General features: G+C 41.9%; 1 protein-coding gene across 1 annotated transcript; it reads right to left on the reverse strand.

Moving 5' to 3' along the window:
- Positions 1–115: 115 nt before the first annotated feature.
- On the reverse strand, positions 116–19,226 carry iba57 (iron-sulfur cluster assembly factor IBA57). The gene is made up of 3 exons (XM_060926599.1): positions 18,849–19,226; positions 1,298–1,674; positions 116–1,150 (listed from the first exon to the last, which is right to left on the reverse strand). The coding sequence occupies exons 1-3, from the start codon at positions 19,181–19,183 to the stop codon at positions 750–752; spliced, it is 1,113 nt and encodes a 370-aa protein (XP_060782582.1). The 5' UTR covers positions 19,184–19,226; the 3' UTR covers positions 116–749.
- Between the last annotated feature and the right edge of the window lie 742 nt (positions 19,227–19,968).

Here is a 19,968-nt window from a genome sequence, read left to right on the forward strand (position 1 = left end):
CATTGTAAACAACATGAGCAATAATATATAGCAGTAACGTTGGAGATGCAATATCATTCCTGATCAGTGTTTTTATTTAAATAAGCACAAAAAACATTATAACATCAAACTCGAGTCGATATTCGGAACAGATTTTATTTTAACATGACTTAAATAACTTTATTTATGGGTAGTGTGAGATTGAGGATGAGTTAATGAAAGGGTTAACGCCTCCTGAACACCCCTCCCCACCCCGAGGCCGGTCCGAAAGTAGAATCCAGTCCTAATCCCCGAGTCTGGTCCTACATTAGAGTCTGGTCCTAAACCCCCCCAGTCCAGCTTGAAACCTGAAGTCTTTCACCAAACCTGAGCTCACATCTATAACCGAGTTAATTCCTAACACCACCACCCCCCCCACCCCCCCCACGTCCTGTTCTAACCCCAAGTCTTGTTCTAAACCAGTTTATTTTTTATTTATATGGTGTTTTTAATGATTGATAATGTCACAAACCTGAGACCAATCCTCAACCCACGTCCGGTCCCAAGCCCAAGTCCACTCCTAAACCCAGTCATAAATCAGAGTCCTGTTCTTAACATGTATCAAGTCCTACATCTGGGTCTGGTCTGTTCCCAAATCCGGTCATCAACCTAAACCTGATCCTAAACCCAAGTCCAGCAATTTATATTTATGTCAGAAAAATATAAGATGTTGTTCTTGGCACAGTAATAGAATCTGGTCATTCACTCATCCCTTATTATTATTGATTGTATTAAATGTTCAGTTTGTTCTTCACGTCCTCGGGCCACCAGTCTGGCACCGATGCTGTCAGCGTCACTTTTCCACCCTGAGTAGACGACACCCTAAGCGTCTCTTTGGCGTGATTCAGCCGTACAAGGCCCAGCCCGAGCTTCCCGACTCCTGACCTTAGTTTCCCCGCAGGTTTCCCCTGTGGTGACTCAATGGCACCCCCTGGCAGCAAGTTCTCCAGAGGTACAGAGAGGCTGAGGGGCATGAGGCGCTTTCGGATCACGCCCGTGTGGTGGGTGCGAGCCGTGAGCTCCTGTCCGATGTAACAGCCTTTAGAGAAGCTGATCCCATTCAAGAAGGTGAGGTTGGACTCCAGAGGCAGAGCTTCACCTGGGGGGAGGTCTCGCACACCCTCCGGCATGCCTGCAAACATCAAACACACAGGTGTTTACAACACGTTTACCGCCATAATGGCATGGACACACAAATCACATGCTATAACCCCCATTCCATCAGGGATCTGGGTTAGCGCTGTAATGTACTAACATTAACACTTATGTGCAAGTGTACCAATTTTGTAGCGATGGCGATGATACTCCTCAACATTGCCATGGTTACAGGCTGTGATGATTTCTGGAGGATTCTCCAGGTGCTTGGTGATCAGTCTCCAGCCCATCAGGGGGGTTCTGGGATCCTGGACCATTGCCACCACCCCATCTCCATTGCTCAGCTCAGGCTGAGGTTCAGATTCAGGCTCCTGACACTCGGCAGTGTGTGTGCAGTGTGTGTTCAGTCCCAGTAAAGCCCACAGCGACAGATCTGGACACGCCTCCACCAACACCTTACGCCGGATCTTATACATCTTCAGGTGCTGTGTGATGGGGTTCAGTACCGAGGTGTCACACTCGAGGAGGACGCTGTTCGGGCAGTCACTGCTTTCCTTCAGACTAATGACCAAACATGATTTAAACAATCAGTTCATCACACTGAACTATAAGCTTCCAATACTTGTTAACAACATTAGCTTTGGCCAAATCTAAAAAAAAAAAGAAACAGACCTCACACATCAAAACATGTCCTGAAGATTCTGATTCATTTGGTGTGAAGGGAACAGTGTGACATTTTATCCTACAATTGGTCATCAGGTGTTGATTAAGTTTAAATCCCATTAACTTGTACGTTTGAGTTGATTGGAGTGTGTAGGAACTTTCATGCTGTAATCCATGACTTCCTGATTAACTGGGGAACAAATATGAGGCGACACAAAGGCCAAATTCCCTCAACGTCAATATGGGAAAGATAAGAGACACGCAAACCCAATCAGGGAGAAGTGTGTTGACCTTCCTAAGTCAGGGAATGGGGATAAAAAACATCTTACCTGAAAATGTCCATTTCTACTGTTCGGACAAGAATAAAAAAGTGGACACTAACTGTTCCACACTCACCTGGAAGAGGACCCGAGTTTATTCCCCCCCCCCGTACAGTGAGGAGGCTAAGAGAGGCAAAAAATCCCCAAGGGTCACTGTTGGTGAATTACAAGAAAAAGAAAAATCTTGGGGTTTCCGAGTCTCCAAAACCTCCATGCCAACAGATTATTTGGAAGGTTCCAGAAAAAAAAACAAACGTAATCACCTGAAGTTTGTGAAACGCTACAACTTTGACTGGAACTGTGTTCTCTGGTCTCATCTCATCTCATTATCTGTAGCCGCTTTATCCTGTTCTACAGGGTCGCAGGCGAGCTGGAGCCTATCCCAGCTGACTACGGGCGAAAGGCGGGGTTCACCCTGGACAAGTCGCCAGGTCATCACAGGGCTGACACATAGACACAGACAACCATTCACACTCACATTCACACCTACGCTCAATTTAGAGTCACCAGTTAACCTAACCTGCATGTCTTTGGACTGTGGGGGAAACCGGAGCACCCGGAGGAAACCCACGCGGACACGGGGAGAACATGCAAACTCCACACAGAAAGGCCCTCGCCGGCCACGGGGCTCGAACCCAGGACCTTCTTGCTGTGAGGCGACAGCGCTAACCACTACACCTCCGTGCCGCCTGACACTTTCATAATAATGTAAATTGACACATGGGAGACTTTGTGTAGATAACGTAGTTCTTAAAGGATGTTCACCGGGAAGGCATGTTTAGCGAGCCTGCAGTTTATCCCATTTTGGGATCTAGACATCGGCAGTTCATGCGCTATGGGTTTGAGTTTGTGATGGTTTTGCTGTAAGGGGGGAGAGGGGGTTAAGGGTACAGGGAAGTGCGTCAGGGGTTTTCTTTGTGTGTCAGTTTTGTTGGGTGCATGTAGCCTACCAGTTTTAAGTTCATTATGATTAATAGTAGGCTTAATCAAGACTTGGGTGAAGCTGTCAGATTTATAAGCTGGAATGTTAAGGGGATGAATGGGCCTGTGAAGCGAGCGAGGATATTTGCACATTTAAAATTTTTAAAAGGTGAAATTGTTTTTTTGCAAGAGACTCATTTATTGGTAAAAGATCAGCTCAGATTAAGGAAATCATGGGTAGGTCAATTATTTCATTCAAAATTTGATCATAAGTCTAGAGGAGTGGCTATTCTGATACATAAAAAAGTTCCTTTTAGCCCAACAAAGGTAATAGAAGATTCACGGGGCGATATGTTATTGTATTAGGGTCTTTATATTTTAAGCTTGTCATACTGGTGAGTGTATATGCTCCTAATCGGGACGATGAGAGATTTATGGAAAGTGTTACTGCATCCATACCAAGTCTCAATTCTCATTTTTGGTGGAGAGCTAAATTGTACAATGATTCCATCTTTGGATCGTTCCAACCCAAAATCTAATTCTCCTTCTAAAATGGCGAAGAGACGGTCAGTGTTCGTGGATCAGGTGGGCTGCACTGACCCATGGCGTTTCTGTTTCCCCTTGAGCAAGACCTATTCTTATTTCTCCCATGTACACCATACATATAGTAGAATTGAGTAGAAGGAAGGTGTATCTGCAAGTTTCAATGATGTGTGTGAAACATTTAATCTCCCCCGCTCAAGTCATTTTAGATAGCTACAGATTCGCCAATTTATTCGTAGTAATACGACTGATTTTCCAAATGAACCAGATCCATCTGTTTTGGAGGATATTTTGGATGTGTCTTCTAATTTAAAGGGGCTTATTTCTAGAATTTATAACATCATCACTTCCCATGGTGATAATACCCTGGATAAGATTAGAGCAAAGTGGGATGATGAACTTGGAGAGGCAATACCAGATAGTGTATGGGAGGAAGCCGTACATAGGGTCAATGGGACTACATCCTGTGCTCGTCTAAGTTTAATCCAGTTTAAAGTTTTACACAGGATGCATTTTTCTAAAGCTAAATTGGCAAAAATATTTTCAGGCATGGATGAACATTGTAGTAGATGCTCCAGCAACATTGACTCATGTTTTGGTCATGCCCAAGTTTGGATCAGTTTTGGTCAGGGGTCTACAAAACGATATCTGAAATTATAGAAATAGAACATGAGCCCAATATGTACACCTCAATTTTTGGAACTGTATCAGGTGACCCTGTGAGGCTTTCTGGGTACAAAGATGTATTAGCCTTTTCAACTTTGATTGCCAGGCGGCAAATTCTTTTACATTGGAAATCCCCATACCCACCAAAAGTATCGGTATGGCTGACTGATCTTATGATGTATCTGAAATTAGAAAAGATTAAGTATGCACTTAGAGGGTCTGATGACCTTTTTTATGGTATCTGGAACCCTTTAATAACATATTTAGAAAAACTCAAGACCCTTCCTGAGTCTCTGTAATGACATGTAAAGCACCAAGATAGTCTGATGGCATAGGCCTAAAGAAGTCTGCAATATTGTTTTATGTACCACTGGTATGGTTTGGTATTACTGGATATATGAAAAATTTCACTCTGACACCCAACTTTTGAACATTATTAAAAATTTATTCTCGACAAACGTTTCGGCCTTCAGCCTTCTTCAGTGTCAAAAAAAACAACATGGTGCTATGGGCGTGGTCTTATATATACACAAATTTGTGAATTCTATAAATAAAAGACAAAGAAAAAATAAACTATTAATTACACAATTTAATAATTCAATATTATTAAAATGTATTAAAATTTCTCTGGTAAATTTGATCAAGTAGCTTCTCTCCCTAGGAGTGAGTTACTTAAGCCTGGGGCAATTAAGCCTGAGCGTAAGGTTACGCCCTTGGTTGCTGACTTTAACTCTAACCTTCCGGATATCGGTAAGATTTTGCAGAACAATCTCAGCTTTTTGCATTCCTCTACTTTAATGCAAGAAGTATTTCCGGAGGGTAGTATTATTTCGGCTTTTAGAAGGCCGAAAAATCTTAAGGATATTCTGGCGCCTTCTAAACTCAAGCGTGGTGACACGGAAGTCAATAATCAAGGGCGTGAACAAGGTTGCTTTAGGTGTAGCAAAAAATGCGATTTATGTAATAACTTTTTCGCAGAGTCAAATTTTTTTGTCAGCTCCGTAACCGGAAGGAAATACAAAATTCGCCAACATCTTTCTTGTACTTCCTGCAATACAGTATATTTAGCAACTTGCCGTAAATGTAATCTCCAATATGTTGGCTCTTGTACTACGGAGTTTAAAGTACGTTTTCGTAACCATAAATCTAGTATGAAAAACAAAAAAAAAAAATGTGAAGTAGCCAAACATTTTAATCAGTCTCCCCATAATTTGAATGATTTTGAATTCATTTGTATAGAAACAATAGTTAACGCTGCTCAAGATAATTTAGACAACGTGCTTCTAAATAGGTTAGCGTACTGGATGTCGCAATTGTTTACTTTAGCCCCTTACGGGTTAAATAAGCGAAAAGAATATAAATCTAAAAATTGCATTCTTTTTAATAAATTTTAATAATATTGAATTATTAAATTGTGTAATTAATAGTTTATTTTTTCTTTGTCTTTTATTTTGAAGTGTATAGAATTCACAAATTTGTGTGTATATATATATATATATATATATATATATATATATATATATATATATATATATAAGACCACGCCCACAGCACCATGTTGTTTTTTTGACACTGAAGAAGGCTGAAACGTTTGTCGAGAATAAATTTTTAATAATGTCCAAAAGTTGGGTATCAGAGTGAAATTCTTCTATTCTACATTATCTATATCTACACTGCTGGGACCCGTGGCATCCTCTGGATCCTTTTGGACAGACTGGTTGTTGGCTGACAGAGACTTTTTACTCTACTTATATATAATTTTTTTTTTTCTGTATAAGAATTGTACAAGTGATTTACTGTCTTTTGTTTGACTGGTGACATACTAAGACACACAGGTTCTGATGGGGGTGGAAGGGTGGGCAGGGGGTTGTAGATTGGAAATGTAAGAGAAAAACGAATGTCTTTCATCTAAGCTTGTAACTTTGTTGCCTTTCATTAATAAAATGAGTTAAAAAAAAAAAAAAACACCGATACGCTTAGATTTGCTCTGCATGCCGATACGCTTAGTCGCTTTAGTTAAAATCCGATACGCTTAGATTTATACCGATACATTACATTTCCTCCCCACAAGTAACTCGATACATAGGAGAGCAAATAACAGATCCATTTACATACTGATTGATATTTGTGTTAAACAAGCCGTCTTTTTTCCAACTTTTGTGTTGATTCTGTCAAAGTGTCCGCGTGGTATGATGTAAACAAATTGTAACCTGTTGGCTGTGTAAAGATCACGTGTTCAAACCGTCCAATAAAAACATCGAAAGAAAACGTCAGACATCCCGGAATTTTCCGATTCATTATAAGCGATCTCATTGGCTGCCGATGTCGTCCCGCACCGGACGGACAAAGCCGACTGATTTTAATCACAAAAGTTTGACCTCGTCTATTATCATTATGGCTTCGATCAAAGACTGGTTGACTAAACGTCGACGAACCCACGTGAGTGATGGTGCACAAAACCAGACAACTGTCACGACAACGAAAACGTCGTCAATTCTGATCACAGCGACTGGCTCAAAAAGCACAACTACTGTAGCGGCCAAAGTAGAATTCATATAGATGTGAATTACAATTTATGTTAAAGGTATAAATAATTTCATTTGAGTGTGTAATTTCATATAAGTAGTTTATTTCATGATTAACATGATGAATAATATGTGGCAAGGTTAGAAGAATTAGAATTCATATGTGAAATATTAGAACTAGAACGGTCTCAGCTATTATAAGAACGATCTCGCGCCTTCTCATTGTAGATCTCGAGGAGTCGTGGAAGCGAACAGTTTTTCTTATCTGACTCTCTGCATCTTAGAACCTTTGTAATCGTTAAATCGAGGATTAAAGTTCAACTTTCAAGACGTTTCAAGTGGATTTATTACCAGGCACATGGACATTGAGAGTGGAAACAGTTACTTTGGGTCAGAGACTTCGTCAGTGTAAGCTATAGCGCTTTTCTCAAGGTCTCACTAAGAACAAGCCTCTACAATAGTAAGAAAAACTTGCTTGACATTGGATTACAAAACGCTGGAGAGGTTCGCTGAAACTGGAAAGAAGATTCATCGAGGGACTTCTGAACTAGCACAATCACGTGCTACACTCGTGGCTAGTGATTGACAAGTGGACGTGGCTGCAACGTAACTGTCGCAAGTGGAATCGGAAAAAAAACCGGACCGACGTTCAAAGCAATCATGACGGATGAAAAAGAGAAGACAGTAAGCCCTCTGGGGGAAAAACATCTGGGTAAACCAACACAAGTGTCATTGGAAAATAGTCTGCAGACAAGAATCAGCTCCAGAAGAGCCACGGCGATGACAACTGGCACTACAGTGTCTACGCCAGCGCCAGAACTGATCAGGCCTGTGAGCTTCCTTCTCGCCATCTCTCTGCTCTGTGCTGTAGTCGAGCTGACTGACAGGATACGTCCTTCCTGTGTCCAAGGAGAATTAATCTGCTTTAAACGAGTAGAAAACTTAATCCATTAGTTTGGGTTTGCAGAAAGATTATGTACTTAAACACTCTCACCAAGTGAAGTTGTCCAAATGTGTCAAATACAGCATCATTTCAAATAATAATCATAAGCAGTTTTGGCAGTGTGATGTCACTGGGATCCATTTAACAAAAGGCGGCTCCGGATTATTCTTTTGTTAAAGGCTCATAGTGACATCACACTGCCAAATACGCTCATCATTATTATGCGCAATTATGCTACAGTTGACACTTATTAACAAATTCTCTTCATGAATGTGTTTATAAATACATAATCTTTCCAAAAACTTAAATGTATGAGTTAAGTTTTCTTTTCCTTTAAATATGTTTTAATCTTAATCTAGTCCATTTAATAAAGTGCCAAAATGTAAACTTTATAATATGCAGTTGCCTGACTTTTCTTTTCAGTGCATCTTAGTTCTACATATATTACGGTAATTGCATCCGAAACATTCTAAATCATTACAGTTATAGTAATACAGCAACTTATTTTAAGGTGGCAGGTCTTAGGTTCAGATCCCTTTGTGATCAACAGGAGGTCATGATGATCGATTCTCTTCATTGGGTTGCATAAGATGGAGCGAACCACTGGTCATATTTTCATGCACATTTTTGTTACAACACGACTTGATCAGAGATAATTAACGGATCGCCGTAGATTTTCAGTCGATCATAGACCTCAGTAATCTATAACACAACAGTTTAACTTGCATGTTGAGCTTTAACTCTTTACCGCTTAATGATGACCCCGTGTATGCACCATAATGACATTTGACGACTCTGAATTTGCCTCTACATACGTATTTTACGCTTTACAGGTATCCCAGGTGAATATTTATGATAAAATGTATGAATTTTGAAAAGATAATTGAACAACGTTATATAAAGCGTCTTCGTAAAGTCGCAGTAATCATTGATCGTACACCATTTGACATGAATTCTTCATGTAAGATGTGAAGATTGGTTGGTATTACTCACCTTTCAGACACTACCTGTGAGTTGGTGAATGTTGAAACATAACTTTGAGTGATTTTTGTATTGCGTCATGCCGTCTTTTCAAAAATGCATGATATGTCATGATTGTTTCAACATAATGAAGGAGAAAACTGGCAGCACGGTGGTGGAGTGGTTAGCATGGTCGCCTCACAGCAAGAAGGTTCCGGGTTTGAACCCAGTGTCTGGAGTTTGCATGTTCTCCCCGTGTCCGCGTGGGTTTCCTCCCCCACAGTCCAAAGACATGCAGGTTAGGTTAACTGGTGACTCTAAATTGAGCGTAGGTGTGAATGCGAGTGTGAATGGTTGTCTGTGTCTATGTGTCAGCCCTGTGATGACCTGGCGACTTGTCCAGGGTGAACCCTGCCTTTCGCCCGTAGTCAGCTGGGATAGGCTTAGGGCTGGGCGATATGGAGAAAAAAAAATATCTCGATATACGATATATATCTCAATATCAATGCAGGAAAAACAACCCCCAAAAAACAGACACACCAAATTCAGCAAGGTGTTTTTTTTATTGAAGTGCAAACAGGTAGGCAGCCAAGTGCCTGGAGGTAGACAGGTACTAGTAACAAAGTGCTTGTGCATCATTTTTAACATGAATTATCAAACCAAGGAAGTAGTATATTGCCTTATTTTAATTACAAACATAAAACCTGAGGGTAGGCAGTTTTATAAAGTGCGTCTTAAACATTTAAGATAACAAAAAAAAACCTAATTTCATAAATAATAATTTGACTTATAGAAATAATACATATTGCCTTCCTTTTCCTTAAAAACAAAACTCAAACTCATCTCACTGCATTAACTCTCAGCCTGGCACACTCCTCGTACAAAAGTTTGTGGCGTACCTGTAAATGGTTGAACAGGTTCGTGGTGCTCGACGCTTTGGTTGCCACCAATTTCTTGCATTTCCGGCAGTAGACCTCTTTCTGTTGTTCGTCCGACGGTTTAAAACCAAAATATCTCCATATAATGGAGCCATTTGTCCTTTTTTTGGTACGAGTTCTGCCGCCTCCGGGCTTTCTGTGGGCGCCGCCATGTTGAATGAGTTAACACGCCGCCTACACGCGAGGGGAGGGGGTACAAACACACGAAGGAGGCGGGGCGGGCAGCACCATAGCACAGTGAAGGAAATTAAGCACAGTGGCGAAATCATATTAATTTAGAGCATTATCTCGATATATACGATATGCCAAAATCTTTTTCGTGTTCATAAAACATATCGATATATCGCCCACCCCAAGATAGGCTCCAGCTTGCCTGCGACATTAATACTATTTAGGTCAGAAATCATTAAAACACTGGTAAAATCTATCCTATAATCATGGATCTAAAACCTCTCAGAGACCCTGAAAATGCACCTGAGGGCATCTATTTTCAAAACATTTTCTGGGGGGCCATGCCCCTAGTTCCGCTTTGCGCCTTCGGTGCTCGCTTTCGCACCGTTGGCGCTCAATTGTCTGTGTATTATTATGCCAGAATTTAGGGCTGGGTTGTTTTACAATCAGGGTTCGCAAGCTAAAAATCACATTTAACACTTATTAAATTCAATATCAAAAGGCTTGACTAAATAAACTTGGTTGTTTATTGTAGCCCTGTGATAGCTCTATTTACCATGCAAATAAACATTTGGTGATAACGTTATTTTTGGTGAATGTATGGCAATATATGTCATATTTAGCAAAATTACTCATGTCATTTAGGCCCTGTCCACACGGTAACGGATTCAGGTGAATCTGATAAAATTGTTTATCGTTTCAGCCTGGCGTCCACACGGCACTGGCGTTTTGGGTGCCCCAAAACGATATTTTTTGAGAACGGTTTCCAGAGTGGAAAAATCTGGCAACGGCGCCGTTGCGAAGTCGTCTGGATGAGTAGAACGGATTTGTTTATGATGACGTCACAACCACATGACTAGGACTACGTTCAGACTGCACCCTGAAACGACCCATATCCGATTTTTTTGCCCATATGCGACCTGTATCCGATTTGTTATTGACAATCTGAACGACACAGATCCGATTTTTTCACATGCGACCCAGGCCGCTTGGATATGTGGTCCTAAATCCGATGCATATCCGTTATTTTCACATGCGACTGCAGTCTGACCGGACAGGTCGCATTCATGCGACCTACACGTCATCAACAAGAGACAAACGTCACTATTCTGCGTTGGCTAATCCCGCCTCTTTGGTGGAAAACAACAACATTTGTACAGTTTTCAGAATTTAAATAGACTTTTATAGAATTGATCAAGCTAATGGTGGATTTGGTAGGGACCTGGATGTTAAACCATCCTGTATTACAAGATAAGATTGTTCTGGAAATTTCCAGTAATTTGACACCTTTGATCTCATTAGTCTGCTGCCCACATTAATCAGATTGTGTGAGTTCCGCCACCACCACAAAAACCACATCGCCAGGTCTCGCCTCATCTCCATGCTTTACTTGCAAACTTGAAGAGTGCGCTTTTTTTCGTTTACGTATTACGTAGATGTGCTTATTACGTGTCAATTTGCGCATGCGGGACACTTTTGGGTCGTTTTCCGTTCATATTGGAGATCGCATACAAGTCTCATATAATTGGTAATGTGAACGGCCTAACAAAAAAATCGCATTTCACAACAAATCGGATATGGGTCGTTTCAGGTTGCAGTCTGAACGTAGTGTAGAACAAGCAGCACTCACTCATTCACGCCGGGTAGAAGAAGGGGTTTATGCGCATGCGTCCTACTTCTTCTATTGTTCTGGTGTCTCCGAAGGGACCGTCTTACAGCGCCCCTAGAGGTGTGGCATGTGTATTGCATCGTTTTCAGCAAGCGTTGCGTTGCCATATGTACCTGATATTTTACTGATCCGCTGCCCATGTGGACACGATATTTTTTTACCCATTAAAAAAAAAATATCTCGCCGTTGTCGTGTGGATGTAGCCTTAGAAAAAGTGCTTTTTGACCACAGGTAGCTCCAAAAGGGATGCACTTAAATCATTCTTTATACCATAAAACACATATTTGGTTCCATATCATTGGAAACATAGTTAAGTTTTAATGTTGAATGCCAGTAAGTTTTTGATCAAATTAGTATGTACTGTAATTGTGCCAAAAAAAAAGTCCTCTCCGAGACAGCTAATTTTTCAATATAAAATAACATATCTAAAATGATTATTTTCATCCTAAAATGTGGTCAAGATACTGGGACATAAATATTAGAGACAACTTGTCCTTCACTTAAAACCTGGTACAAGAACCAGTTTGAATCAGTTTGAATTTTGGACCCCTGTGACACAAACTTTGTCCCCTGATTGTAAAACAGCCCGGCTTTAATTTTTCTCTGGGGAAAACACTGTAGTTGTGTAGCCTTGCTCTGGTGTTAGCTTTCTGTTACTATCTCTGATGTTAACGGGTCGGTTTTGACCTGTGTCTTAAATCAGCCATAAAATACCCTAAAAACAATTATTTATCATCCAATTTGTTTCTTACCTCTTGGTTACCTTGTTAGGCTCCATGAAAAGATTGGTTTTAATATTTTTGTTGTGGCCCCCTGGGCCTTTCTTTTAACAGCATACCCCTCGCTTTCAATATAAAAAAAAGTGGTCAAATGAACTGCAAGAGAATAATGTAAACAAATAAAAGGTTATTCTGTTACCTGACTATTACTGAGGGGTATTAGATCACATCTCTTAAATGTTCAAAAAAAAAAAGATTTTAATATTATCAACTATAGTAACATCTATGGCAGTGGCGGCTGGTAGTCTTTCAAACAGGGGAGGCTGGTCAGTTACGATATTTCCAGATTTTAAAAGAAAAAACACATCAGTTTTGCCCATACTCTTGCCTCTGATCTGGCTGATTGTTGGCAGGGTCACAAACTGTGAAATAACAGGTTCTGTTGGCCCATTAGCCTACTGTCCAATATACATGATGGTGGTGTTGGGGGGGGGGGGGGGGGGGGTATATTTTAACATTTTATATTTTAAAATTGTGGCATGTTGTTTAAAAATTGATCATTATTGAAAGCAGCTCTTTGTCAGGAACCTCAGCAGTAACAGCAGAGTGTTCTGGAATAGGCACAAGCACTGACCTTGGGGAGCCAAACATAGAGCTGGGTGCCACACATTTCATTCAATGACACTTTCCCTATATTTTACTTATTTTGACTGAGAAATGTTTTATTGACAATTTTGATAACCCTTCACTTTTAATCCAGGTCTGTAGTGTGAAATGTTCTCGGCTGTGTTTTTGTTTAAAAATGTTTTCCAAATTGTAGCTGTGTTTAATTCATATCCAGAAAAATATATATTCCAATATAATATACTCAGCATAAACATTTAAAATAGATTCTATATTTTTGGTCCATCCATGTCATATTACTAAAGTAGCCTATTTACTGTTGTTGATGTGGGTCACTTGCTGTTAGCCAATTCACTTTCTCGTACCAGGAGAGCTGAAAGGAACGAGTATTATTCCCTACCTTTTTCACCAAGTCAATTTGAGGCGTTGGTCTCTTTAATTTTAATTTTTTCCTCGAAAGGAAGACTGGCAAATGGCTTCGCCAAAATTAAATCAGCAATGCTTGGCATCTGTGTGCAGCTTTCTTGCTAGCTGACTAGCCCCCTCAAGTTCAAGTTCAGTCACTCAAATAAATGAAATTTCTGGAACTAAGATAGCAAACTTGACAACACTATATTTATACTTTATTTACAATGAAAATATATACAAACTAAAAAAGCTGGTAGAAACCGTATGTAATGAATGAAATCGAAATGTAAGCTGATCTCTTACAATACACCACAGCACTTGCGAATCCGCATGGGACTGAACTGAAATTCACCGCTGCCTGTCTATAGTTGAAACGAGCTGTCAATCAAAGAAAATATCCGGCCGCTTTCACCAATCACCAGTCTCCTCGCGGAAACTGCCATGTCCCTCCCACTGTGAGGCTGGGAGTCCGTGGGCGGGCGTTTTCGCAGTATTTGTCCAATAATCGTCTTGCATTTTGAGATTGAAAAGCGCAGAGCTCCCAAATGCCATTGAAGTGCACTGAGGCTGGGCTGCATCGCGCTGTCACGAGGGGGAAAAACTCACGCACACATTAGGCGAACTGGGGAAAGTTATAACGGAATGATTTCGCGCTGTAGTTGGGTTGAGCACATATATTTCTATGATTCTGGATCTGAAATAGCAATGTTATAAGGTCGGCTATAACATAAGCCTAGCGCAATTCATCCTACACGATGTTCGTCATTTTTAGAGGAGGCTGAGCCTCCCTCGTTGTCTTATGGTGATGATACACGGGGCAACTTTTTGGGCAATGTTGCCGAGCAATGTTGCTGGGCAATTGCGTTTTGACTCTTTTCTATTGAGATTGGGCAACATTGCTTCTTTCTGAATGGTTTTGATAATCTCTGGCAACTTTTTGAGATAAGCCAATCAGAACGCGAGTATCGAGTCATGTGACCTCCGGTGAGGTTCGGATCAGAAATTTCAAACAAATATGGCGGCCGCTCAGTGTCAGTGGAGTGAAGAGACTCCTCATCTGTTTTTACGCCGGTAAGTTGTTATTTTAATATTCTATATGGAGGAATTTACCTCACCAAAGCTCTAAAAAACAACAGACAGCTTGATTAAATGGTCACAGCAAAAATTAAGACATCGATTTTTTTTTTAGCTAACTGTAAACTGCCGTTGCTAACTGTTGTTGCCCTGAAAAGTTGCCCTGTGTCTCACCTAGTTGCCCGTTGCCAGCAACTTTGCTCGGCAACATTGCCCAAAAAGTTGCCCCGTGTATCATCACCATTAGAGCAATCGCCCGTGATCTATGGTGTTCTGGGTCAATTTCGACCCATATATATTTACTTCAAGAAAAGGGCAAAAAACAAGTCTTTTTTTTTTCAAAAAATATTCCTGTCTGTCGATGCGTCCCAGAGACTATCAGTGGCCTCATTGCTGGATCTGTACACTCCAGCAAGGAGACGAACACCAATGTAGGCATCCAGGCATTCCTCATCAATGTCATTCTACATGTTGCCATGGACTTTTTTTCCTTCAAGGTTTGTCATAGCAATTATGACTTTTTTTAGTGACAATGGCATAAACAGATCAAAACATGACTTGATGTCACAGCGAACCTTGTGATCCCAGGGGTCATTTTGATGACATTTGCAGCAGCTGTCCTACCACGTACTGTACGTCAGGAGGTACTGAGCTCCAACAGATGTTGCCACTTTTGGATCTGAATGTTTCAGCAGGAGCAGCTTCAGCACCGGTGACCTCCTCATCAGACTGATCAGATGTGTCTTCCGGTTGAAACGCCACATCATCTTCCTCCTCAGAGACCTGCTCATCTCCATCGCTATACTGCTCTGTGTCCTCTGCCTCATTATCAGCAAAGATATGATCCAGAGCTTGGCTTACATTCAGTCCTCTTCTCATTGTTGCATGCTGTAAATTGGAGATGTGTACTCTGCAAGTCACCAACTCTAAACTCAATTGGCCTTACATGCTGGACACGTCTGTCTTTGTTTGTTCTGTCGAACAGGCAAAGGGTGTATTCAGACCAGGATAGTTCGATAGTTCACTTGCTTTGGTCCGAACCAAATGTTTTTTTTATTTTTTCATTTTGGTGCGGTTCGCTTTCACACTGTACATTTTAGTAAGCGGACCAAAATCTGTCAACAAAGCCACGCGCCCTGAGGTCGTTCAGCTATTGGTCAGAGACGACACGCGCACAAAGCATTAAGTTCAAAAGTAGTCATGGAGGCTTTCCGTGCTGTTATTCTTTTTAATGTCATCAAAGCTATATGTTTTTTCCAGTTTTTACTGTTTTCACAATTGTGCGATTACTATGCTGTTGTACAAGTAATTTATCAACGACGACGACAAAGGGCAAGGTGGCTACGGAGGATAGTGCTGATGAGCGCACATCATGTTGTGACAGTTCTGGCTCTTCACGCAATAGATGAATTTCTTTTTTGCGTCGCTAGTACCGCCACTTTTTGAAAGAATGTCCCTGATTTTAATGTAGGTCTGACGGAGTTTCTTCATTTTTAGCCGACATTGTTCTGGGGAGCGCGTGAACCCCTTCGCCTTCATTTTCTCACTGAATACAGCAAACACGTCGGCATTTTTGTGTGTTCTCTCCAAAAGCTCAGATATGTGGACATCTGCCCATATATCCACAAGGGTACGCGTTTCTTCCTCAGCCCACGTTTGCCCCCTACTCATTTTTTGTACTCTGTAGTCTAGCCTACCACTGGTCTGAATGACTGATGTAAGGTTCCCTTGACAACCGAAACAGTGTTTGCACTTTGCGGTGGAGTGTCAAGACTCTGTTTCCCATAATGCTCGACAAACGACGGAAGCTCCCGAGGTACAAAAAAGCAAAACTGTCGGATTAGGTCCGGTCTGCTTTCACACCTCCAAAAGGTCCGCACCAGGGTTCCTTTGGTCCGGACCAGAGTTCGGTGGTTTGTATTCAGACCAACCCAAAAGGTCCAGACCAAGGGAAATTTGGTTCGTTTGGTCCAGACCAAACAACGTAGGTGTGAATACGCCAAAAGAGAAAAGCCCCTGACTGAAGCTCAAGTGGTTGGAGGAAGAGCTGGCTGTTGGCTGATTGTGTGTTTATGATTTCATTTATTATTGTTTTATAATCTTATATTTTAACTGGGTCGAAATTGACCCTAACAACACAAAGGTCACAATTTTCACCAGAGCATTTTATAGTTTAGTAAAATTATTTTGTTGGATTTTATTTTGTTTAAATAGAAGTTCCTGACAAAGTCAAAAAGTCTTGATGCAATAAACTGTAGTACTTTTATGCATGCTAAACCTAAAAACAGGTCGGTGCCGACCCGAACACTAGAGGAAGGAATAAAAAAAAGAGTGCTGAAAATAGACCAGCTGTGTGAACATTGTGGTGTTTGTGCTGAAAGTTTCTCCTCATGAAGCTCTACCAGAACAGGGTGGGGTTCTCCTTGTTATCTCTCCTCCCCAGACTCGTTTACTTCGCTGGGTTATTCAGACTGGGTCGACAAGTCATAAATGTGACCGCTCACCGAATCCAGGGACGCGTGTCGGCCGAAACGAATCCGAGATAATCGCAAAAGAAGCTTTTTTTTTCGAAATTTGTGATTTTTGTTTTTTTCCATCATGTGCAAGTTGAGATCTTGAAGAATGCAATCAGTATTTCAGATAATAGATTGTTTTGTTGGAAAAGCATACTTTTTTTGTTGCAAATTGTCTCGTTTTTGTCAGGACTGTAGCCTGCTGGGGGGTGTGGGTAAATTACCATATGGGCCATTCACATGATGATTTAAGTCTTTTGGTTTTTTTTTTCGCGAATCAGCTGTATGATATGAGCTGAGCTCGTGGCTACTTAAGCTGCATACAGGCGTGTGATTTCACTATGGAATGAGTTACTAAACAGAGCGCAGAGGAGCTGAAACACCGCGAAGCAAACAGACGCACGGTATTTACATCGGAGATAACCATTTCTAGCAAAAAAACACAACCAAAAGGAAGTGTTCTAAGACTACATTCCATTGGAGGCATTGGTGTGTGCAAGGCGCCGTTTCTCTTTCTGATGGGGTGAGTTTATTAATCTAAGGCTGTGTGGTTATTTTTGCATGTAACGGAGAGTGTTGTGGTTTGGTTAAGCCTAGGTCACAACCGGACGTACGATTTTTTGGCCGTGCGATTTTTGGCGTTTCCCAAATCGCTGCGGTTTTTTTTTTTGTTCGTGGAGAAAGATGCGCGTTGGCTGTAAGTTTGTCTTGCAACCTGAAAAAAACGTAAGCGCCCGTAGAGTTTGTTTGACATGACAAAGAACCTCTGCGGCCGGTCTGCGGCTCGAAAATCAGCACATCACACGCGCGCTCTCGTGCGTTTCACACGCGCTCTCCGTGCATTTTTTGCATGTAGACCGGGCGTAGGAGCGCGTACTGTACGGCCGGTTGTGACCGAGGCTTTACATGAAACTAGCGTTGTGTTAAGGCCTCTGCATGCTCTTGCGACAAGGCTTTCACAGATAGCTTTTCGCAGACAGTTGTAATTTATCGTTGAGCGGGGAGTAATAGGCGTGCGCGATGTTATTCACCGGCACAACGCAAGGGGGGGCGAAGTCGCTAGGAGTAGTTGGTGGGTGTGGTTAGTGGAGTGTTTATCCTCCGGTTACTTATAATGACTAGAACTGGAGTCGTATAGATGTACGTACTTCCTCAATCAACCGCTCTTCATGCTGCTCCATCTTCGCTCGTGTTTTTAAAAATGGCGGTCGTGAAAACAAAAACCGGGAAAGTAGGGAAGCGGAAGTGCGTGTATAGCGGGTAGAGTGGACCAATCAGAGCCCTCTTGTCTGCAACGCTGTCTGCGAGGCTTCTGCGGTGGTCACAATTTTTGGGAGGTGCGCGCAGAGCGTCTGTGAAGGTGGGGGGGCTACGCAGACACTGTCTGCGACACCGTCTGCGAGGACTGGGTTGTCAGCATAAATTGGCCTTTAGTTGTGTCATCATCGTGCTATCTTTCTTTCTTACGGTGTGAGTAATTTTTCAACCACAAAACGTTAAAGTATACTTTAGGACTTATTTTTGTACTTCATAATTGTTTTGGGCATACTTTGCATGGAAGGAAAATTGACGTGGTGATCTTTGTTTACATGAAAGTAGTATCGTGCTAGCTCGTAGGGGGTAGGGCTTTCCTTAATGTCATGCAAATGAGCAGCATTATGTGCCCGCCCTGCACCCAGAGTAGCTGAGATGGAAAACTTTGAGGGCGATTTTCTCCCTTTTCTGTTTTAAGAAGTATACACTTTCAAAAGGCCACACATTCTTCAAATATTGTCAGATCTCCACATGGAAGGCATCATTGGAAAGCTTAGAAACTGTACTTTCTGAATCTGTCAATAACTCAAAATGCCCCCGGGCCGACATGTGTCCCTGGATTCAGGCACAAATGGTGTGTGTGTGTGTGGTCCAGGGTGGTGTGATGAAGTTGATTATTTTCCTCTTACAGCACAGCACACACCTCGAGTGATTTATTCCCTTTAGACCGCATCAGTTTACCAACACTTGCATTATTATTACAGTAAAGAATGACTAACCCCGAACCCAGCCCAGGTCAGGTGCTCCGACAGTGTGGTAGTTACCTGTAGATCATGACGTCATACAGGGTTCTCCCCTGCACGTTGAGCAGGTGTGTGTAGAGGGCGGGGTGTCCGCGCGCCCCCAGCGCTGTGACGTCATTAGTGATGAGTCCCTGCAGGAAGTTGCGTGTGTCCGGGCCTTTGATGTTGATCAGAGCTCTGTGTGTCAGGGCGTGGCATGTCCACACCGGCTCGCGCCTGCTATAACGCCTCATAACAACCCGGCTGTGTGAGCGCGCGCACAGGAAAGCGGCCATCTTTATAAACACCACAGTGACAATCTCTCTCTCTCTCTCACTCCCTCTCTCTCTCCCTCTCTCACTCTCTCTCTCTCTCATTCCGCTTTCACTTCCTTTCCCATGGTGCTCTGCGAAGCACAAACAGCGTGCGCGCGGGTCTCCCACTGCGCATGCGCGACGCTTTGAACACACTGCCTGGAATTACGCAGTTAGCGTTCCTCTACGCTATGAGCGCTGCGCATGCGCATAAGGTTTTAACGGCTCTGCTGAGCAAAAAAAAAAACTGCTCGGGAGTTTAAAGATGATATTTATAAATTAATATCTGAATATTTAAACCTATCTGATTTGTTTTAAAGATAAATATAGATTTATAAATACTTTATTTTAGTACAAAAGAAAATTAAAATGCATTTCTGTGTGTGTGTAAAAAGATAGTTTATTTTTATTTATTTTATTTTTTTTTTTAGAGAGTGTATTAAGAAGGTGGAAAGAGTACTCTGAGGATTTATTAAATGAGGAGAATCCAAGAGGGAAAAGGTCAGATTTGTTGGAGACGGCAAACCGGGAAGCAGAGTTGGTTAAGCCTAGGTCACAACCGGACGTACGATTTTTTGGCCGTGCGATTTTTGGCGTTTCCCAAATCGCTGCATTTTTTTTGTTCGTGGAGAAAGACGCGCGTTGGCCGTAAGTTTGTCTTGCAACCTGAAAAAAACGTAAGCGCCCGTAGAGTTTATTTGACATGACAAAGAACCTCTGCGGCCGGTCTGCGGCTCGAAAATCAGCACGTCACACGCGCGCCCTCCGTGCGTTTCTTGCGTTTTTTGTACGTAGACCGGCCGTAGGAGCACGTACGGCCGGTTGTGACCGAGGCTTTAGTCAGGATG

This window comes from Neoarius graeffei, chromosome 1, assembly GCF_027579695.1.
Source record: "Neoarius graeffei isolate fNeoGra1 chromosome 1, fNeoGra1.pri, whole genome shotgun sequence".
Taxonomy (NCBI): domain Eukaryota; kingdom Metazoa; phylum Chordata; class Actinopteri; order Siluriformes; family Ariidae; genus Neoarius; species Neoarius graeffei.